A 7,781-nucleotide genomic window follows, 5' to 3' on the forward strand; every position below is an offset into this window, starting at 1 on the left:
TGTGAGATAGCAACCTAATGTATTTAGGCAGCATAGATGAATAAATAAAGTATTTCTCTCTCTCTCTCTCTAACCAGCGACCAGACCGACGCCTGTTGTCATATAGAACCCACTTTTCATCACAAGAGATTGTCCTTTTGAGAAAAGGCTCGTTATTTTTGTCTAGTAAGCAGTGAAATGCATGTTTCATAACACTTCAGCTGATGCAGCTCATTAAATACACGAGGTACCCATAGATCTACCTTTTTTACTATACCCCTGATCTTTAAGTGTCGATACACTTGTATTCAGTTTGCTGTGAGTCCTTTAACTGTTCAGTAAGGGATTTCTTCCACAGTAAAACCAAGTTCATCGTCATCAATTTCTGATCGAGGTCTTCCCCTGGTGGGTTATCCAAATCTGTGTCACCAGCCACTATTTTTTTGAACTACTGGCGAATGGTCCATTCGTTACAACATCCTTCCCTGAATTCTGTGGTAATATTTCTTGCAGCTTGAGCTGCCGGGTATCCAAGTTTAAACTCATAAAAAAAAATTACACGAAAATTTCATGTTTCCATATTTATATTTGATAGCATACTAAACAATGTGTAATCAATTGGAATGACAGTAAATATTATCAAAAAAGAGAGGATTAATAACAGATCTGTAAACATAAACGTAGTTGACAACAAATTTCCACTAATCACACTATGAATTTCTGAAATGACGCAGTAATTTGCCTAGCTTTTATTTCACTGATAGAAGAATCCTTACACAAATGTAAATAAAGAATCCTTATACAACATTTGACAATGTGTAGAAGCAATTCATGAATTTACTTAGTTTTTTGGAGCCAGGCCATGTAAATGACGTTAACAATGCTTTTAAATATTTTATGAATCTCCTCAAAGTAAGGAAATTATTCAATTAACAGTCTACTTAAACTACTTTTGTAATTGTTTTGAAGGTTTTTGTTTAATCGATTCCTTAATAATTAACCATAAGTTTAATATTTCAGTATTCTTCGACTTTGTTTGTTACTATAACTTTTCCAATTTAATTCTGGTTGGTAAAGAAATTGGCAGTTGTTTTAAAAAAAAAATTGTTTTCTACTTCATTAATTATAAAATATGTTGATTATCTATAATTAATTGATAGTTTATTTTACATATTGTTAATCTATATGATTTCTGTGTTTTTTTAATTTCTACTTTAAGACATTTTTATAGATTGTACTTTTGGTTAACAACAAAAGTCCACTAATCTCACTTGGAATTTCTGAAATAATAAAATGTACATTTCACAAGAAATGACCCAGTATTTCATACAGTGAGCATAGCTAATAGCTAACTACTACCGAAGAGTTGAGATCCAAACGGATTCCATATCAATACATACATAGACCATATACTTATCCCATTTACTAGTTATTTTTGTTCAGAATACATTATAATAAGTCTATGAATAAATGTACTTGAATAAAATTAACTCTTAGTACATAACTGTATTAAGTTTAGCTAAAATTTAAATACATATGTACCTGATTGGAAGGAGATGGAGAAGGAGGTGACTTGAGGGAAGGAGAAAATGTATGGCTTATGCCATACGGGCGTAGATGGTATATCAAGTACTCCATGACGTACATCAAGTCGGGGCTCACGTAATGGAAAGATATAGCAGTGTCCGAACAGCATTCAAAACCCTAAAAAGAAAATAACACTATAATAATTTCAATGTTTGCATTACTTCATGATTATAATTAATAAAAATAATATAAGATTTAAAAATAGAAGAAAAAATTTGCATCATGTATCAAACAAATATCACTTATCACCTAACTTTGGGATGAAATCAAACTTTGTAAATTTCAATACAGCTATTTTATTATTATTTAGAATGACAATATTTTCCCTTACTTTAAATGGTGTTTCAGGGTAAAGTGATTGTGGCGGCAGTGGAGGTTCAAAAGTGAACTTACCAATACTACCGGCCACTGTTAAATAAAAAAATAGTATCAAATAAATCTTTATTTAATTAATTAACAAAAATAAATCCCAAATAGCAACATATTTGCCTAAATAAAAGATGTATTTCTATAGGTTATATAAATTAACAAAAGAAATTAAAGAAAAATAAAATTAATTGAAATAAAACAAAATGCTCCCTATAGATATTATTAAAAAGAATAATAAATTAATCTATTAAAAAAAAAAGTTTATGAGGTGGAGTCTTGAACTCACGATATTTTTTCACAGAGCGATCTCGTCTTCACTGAACAGTGGTTATTGTAGACTGTGTCACAATGTCCCGCTGAGGGCTAAGTAATTAACAATCACACTGACATTATTTGTCTCTGACTAATTGTCTGTTAGGACTTGATCCCTTTAACTCGAAACGAGGACTTGGTCCCGAGAACTTACTACCCTTGGTTCCTAACACACTGTATAGGATTAAGCCATATTACTCGCACTGTGTCCGGACTTAATTCCTAAACTGTATTCAATAGATACACACAAACAACATTTATTGTGTGTATCGCCACGTAAATATATATGAGTATATATTTACGTATATGAGTACGTTTATAACAACTAATAAAAAAATATGTTTCCTCTTTCCTTCGTACGGTGGCCACAACAGTGGTCAAACTTAAAATTGTTATGAATTATTTACGTTATATGAAAAAAATAAAATCTATTTATTTGTTATGAATAAATATATATTGCTATAATAAAAATAAAACCTATTAAACTACTTTATTAATAAAATGTAAACATTAACATTCATATTAGATGTTGTTCAAAGTGAAGGTATGTCTGCAAATGCTTAGTATAGGTGATGGATTAAATAAAATACTAATATGGCCATTTATCCCCAACTTTATAAAAACTATTAGAAACTTAAGGGTTAATACTATTTGGAATTAGCATTGGGAACTTTCAATAACATTTATCAGTTTGTAAGATAAGGCTTTTTGCTGAATACTCATCATGCCTTCAATTTATACTAATGGTGAATTTTCGCAATGGTAATGCTAAAAGTTTATGCAAGGCCGGCCAATGATTTTAATTCTTTACGAAGAAGGATAATTGAATCTTGTGAAACAATGACACATATCCAGTGCGGTTCTGCCACTGCTGGTGTTGAAGAAAGATGCCGAGCCTGTCTTAATGCTCAAGAAAATCACTTTGAACAACATTTAATATGAATTTAATGTTTACATTTAATTAATACAGTTGGAACAAATAAATAAGTTTTATTTATTTCATATAACATAAATAATTCATAACAATGAAAATCTTTAGGTGTGAATATCTCCTAAACAAAGCGTTTGCGGACATACCTTCAGAGGTAATTTTTTTCTTGTTTTGAGATCCTTAATTCATATTTTCCATTGGGCCACTTAACCCTAAAACACCCTGTATATTTCACAAATAAGTAAGTGAAAACAAATGTCATAGCAATAATGGGAAACAATAATTATAAAATTATTTCATATTCCAAAAAAAGGAATACAGTTGTTGATAATTAACTAAATAAGGAAAGTGTTTTCACAGCTGGCTTAGACAGACTGGGAAATTGGAAGTAACTTAAAATGGCGGATCTCTTCTGATCCCGTTTCTTAATACATAGCTTTGTCATAATTTGTTAATATGTTTTAATCTTGATAGGAACAAAGTTGATTGTTTTTCACACCTCAATAATCACTTAAATTATAAATTTTCAAAGAAACAGAATAATAATAATTTTTTTATCAAAATTTCAAATATCTTTTTTTTTTATTTGAAAAAATTAACTATCTCAAATTTAATTTTATTAAAATTTAAAATTAACATGTATTTAAAAAAAAAATCAAATGTCTTCGTTTGATAAAAAAATTAAAAACCTCTTTTTAGGCATTTCAAATCTGAACTAAACATAAAAAAAAATCCCAGATAGAAATTGGTAACTGAAGAAACTTCAAAACAACTTAAAACGGGAGCTGCCTAAATTTAAACCCTCGACATTGATACTTATTTCTCCAGTATCGACACGAGGAGTACAACCTAAATGGATAGAAACGACTTTAAAAACCTTCACTAACTGAAAGGATCTCTGATATGTTGATCCTGAACGAGAAAAGGACGAATTGAATGGAGAAGGACACCCAGCAGGAGTCTATTTCCTTCAACAGCCGCAGCTGTGTCTTCCCTGACATTGCAATTTAATTACAATTTTTACAATAACTCAAATGTTCATTCTTTTTACTGGGAGAGTCTTTTTTTTTCCTCAATTGGACCAACAAACTACGACACCTCCACCATTAAAAACAGATTATTAACTTGGAATATGTTATTAAGATATTACCTCAGGATTTGGGTAGTAAATCCACTTCCAATACCAGAAGCTCGGGTCAGTGTGTCCAGGTATTAGGTGGTGTTCTGGTACAAACGGAAAGAACCTCCCCCGCCCGAGAGAATCTCTAGTGTCCATAGCTTTTACACCAACCTTCTCAAGACACTTGCCTGGAAGTAGATGATATATAAACAAATTGCAGATCAATTATTAATAATTATAATTTAATTACTAATAAGCAACATTATATTTAACTTTAATAATGCTCTAGTTTAGGTGCCAGAATTATTTTCTCGGTATATATTTCGGAAATATTTCATATTTCAGAATCCCATAAGTAGACTACAGTTAAAATAAATAACAAAATCGGTAATGTAAACAAACAATACATACCTAAAAAAACAAAATCAGTTTTTACTACATTGATATTAATAAGATAACATAAAGTAAATTTCGATTAAAGAACAAACAGTCACATTTGGGGTTGTGTTTCCAAAACAATTAATATTTTTCCCCAATCTTCATAAATGGCCAAGATATGGGTCAATAAATTATCTACTCAGCCTCCATTTTGAAACAAAATGGCAGATAGTAATAAGCAGTTCTGGGGACCATTATGGAATGACCTTTGACTCATGTTCTAAATCATTCTAACGATATACTGACTGTAACAGAATTTATCTTGAGGAGGCATATAAAATTTTTGATAAGCTTTGACCACAAAGATTGCAGACACACATAGAAAGTTCCAGTCTAGACTGAGGACTACTAACTGACATATTCTTGACTCAAAAAATATGGTAAGCCTTATCACCATTAGACTGAAACAGAATATTTCCCTAATTTACAAAATATCCCGTTTCTAAGCCCCATCTTCAAATGCATTCTCAATGCAGAAAAAGAGGTTCCCTCAACCCGTTTTCCCATTATCTTTTGATATCAACCCCACGCATCCATGGGGCTTAGAGGAAAAAAAACAATTCTAAGGATATAACTAAGAAATGGGCTCGAGGAAGAGGCTATACAGTACCGACTATACTTAATTATAACTTTTCTAAAGATATTACTCAGAAAAAGACATGGAAAAGAGACTATGGTACCTGCAATATTTAATCTTAAATTTTCTATAGATATAACTTAGAAAGAGAAACAGGGCAGGTGCTCTACAATATCCAAATCAATATATTACAGCTAAAATTAGCCTTTGATAAAAACAATAATTCTGTTAGGTATGCATTATTTAAAATAAGACAAGAAGTGTTGACAAAAAACCAACTCACCGATCTCGACATCTTCAGCTCCCCCACCATCTTGGCGACAATTATCCTTGTTCGGTATTCCTTCAACAACCAGCCGTCTAACAGCCTCCTTACTCAAGACATAACCTGTGGATAAAAATAAAATTTTTAAACAGAAATAAGGAATGATTTTATTTTACTTTAAATTGAAATTTATGATTACTCTAACATAAAAAATCCTGTTATATTACTTTACCTTCATTTCATGTTATGTATTCTCTTGCTTTGTTACATTATTTTAGTTGTTTTTATATTTCTTTTTTAGCCCTGATGAAGCCCTGCAAAGTGGGGCGAAATGTTGGCTCACAACAAAAAGTTTAATTACTATATGAGTTATTTTGACAGCACTCGGACCATCTTCCTTTTATATAACACGGTCAATCAAGGATCTTCCAATAATTCATATAAACACGCTATTAACCTACCATTGGATTATAGTGGACTTATTTATTATATCTTTTGAAAGTTCTTCGTTTCCTGGATGAATGAATAGAGTCTAGTATGTATTTTATTAACTGCTTTCGTATACTCATGAGAAAAACTACTTTCTACGATAAAACTATGTTTCAACAACGGCTTAACCTGCAGATGATATACTAAAAATGACAAATCACTTTTAATAAAAGAAAAAAAAAAAAAAGATGAAAGACATTGTGAGAAAGCTAACTGACCCATGTAATTGGTAAACGTTTTAATAATATTATTCATACATTACGCAATTAGAACTACTTTGATCAGATTATATTTGATAATGGATTTATATTAGGATCACTAGTGACAATTAAAAATATAAAACAATAAAAATTTATAATTTAATAAAATATTTTCTTATTCCTACTGGTAACAGAAAAAATATACCTGCACCACCACTCATGTAGCCCTGCTTTACGTAAGGTTTGAACCGACAACCGAAATAAATTGGTTCAGAAGTATTGTAATCAGAGAGCATATATCGCAAATTTTCAACTATCACATACCTGAAACAATCAATATATATCGGAGATTAATGCGATTATAATAAATTGTAAAAATCTAGCAATTAGTAATAGTATTAAAAAAAAATCCATTATTATTATTATTACTAACTCCAAGGATCTAGGTTCGAATCTGGCTATGGTAAATAACTTTTTTCTATTTGACTATAATATGACTGTGTAGTCCTGGGGGTTTGGGGAGCATAAAGTGAGAACCCTTAAATGAGGAAAAATCTGGTGGTCGAGTGTGATCATGAACAGATCACCTCCTAGCACACCATTGTTCAAGAACCGGTACTTCATTACAAAAAAAAAATGAGCCGTTGACTCAATCATATGTTGTACCTGCCTGTACAGAATTTCATTTTCATAATAAAAGAGAGGATATCGATTCAGGAATTCACTGGCTTCAGTAAAAATTGGGACTAATTTACTGTTAAGTTTAGGAATCTATTTAAAAGCTCTGACAGAAAATGTTCAATATGAAAAAAATTTTAACTAATCAAAGAAGAGAAAGGAAAGAAGAAAACACAGAATAACTCTCTGTTACTATTTTATATTATGAATGAGATTTAATCTCCATATTATGAAGAATTACATTTTTTTTCAAAATTCCTCAAGAGGTTATCCAAGTTATTCAATGCACTCTAGAACAAATAATACATCAGTGGTAACATTTATAGTTGAAGATTAAATATTTCTAAACTAGCTCCTGGACTTTAACTGTTGTTAAAACTAAACTGCATTAATATATAGGAAGATGGTCAGAGTTGCGGTCACAAGTGAAACAAAAATAGTTAATTGTTCAATTGTTTTTGTTTTCTTCGATATAATCTCCTATTATTTGTAACGATATTTGTCATTCTAATTTTACTTAGTTATTATAGTTATTATTATTATCATGTATTTCTCATGTACCGTATCATTCTTTATTTTTCTCTTATATTTTTTTTTTCCGTCAAATCTTTATCACTACTTCCTGTATACGTGACGTATTTGAATACGTTATAAAACCGTTACTTCCTCCCCACTCCTCCGCGCTTCCGCTTTTATATTTCTGTCTGTTCAACTTTTTCATTTGGACAGGTATGTTGTCCTATATGGCTCTCTGCTCATTTATTGTCATTTTATTTCATTATTATTATTTATTTTTATTTTTATTATTCTTTCATGACGTTTATTTTATCTCTGTA

The 7,781-nt window shown here is 30.5% G+C and overlaps 1 protein-coding gene across 6 annotated transcripts in view; it reads right to left on the bottom strand.

Annotated features, from left to right (window-relative positions):
* Window positions 1–7,781, bottom strand: part of LOC106682896 (glycoprotein-N-acetylgalactosamine 3-beta-galactosyltransferase 1) — an 89,217-nt gene that overhangs the window by 7,883 nt on the left and 73,553 nt on the right. For all 6 annotated transcript variants that reach the window (XM_067052846.1, XM_067052845.1, XM_014424008.2 and 3 more), the window contains 4 exons: window positions 6,473–6,591; window positions 5,597–5,701; window positions 4,329–4,486; window positions 1,522–1,683 (listed from right to left, as the gene is read on the bottom strand). In XM_067052846.1, coding sequence (XP_066908947.1) covers window positions 1,522–1,683; window positions 4,329–4,486; window positions 5,597–5,701; window positions 6,473–6,591 — 544 coding nt within the window. The remainder of the gene's footprint in view (window positions 1–1,521; window positions 1,684–4,328; window positions 4,487–5,596; window positions 5,702–6,472; window positions 6,592–7,781) is intronic.

This window comes from Halyomorpha halys, unplaced genomic scaffold (genome assembly GCF_000696795.3).
Source record: "Halyomorpha halys isolate HHAL.00 unplaced genomic scaffold, Hhal_1.1 Scaffold449.1, whole genome shotgun sequence".
Lineage (NCBI taxonomy): Eukaryota > Metazoa > Arthropoda > Insecta > Hemiptera > Pentatomidae > Halyomorpha > Halyomorpha halys.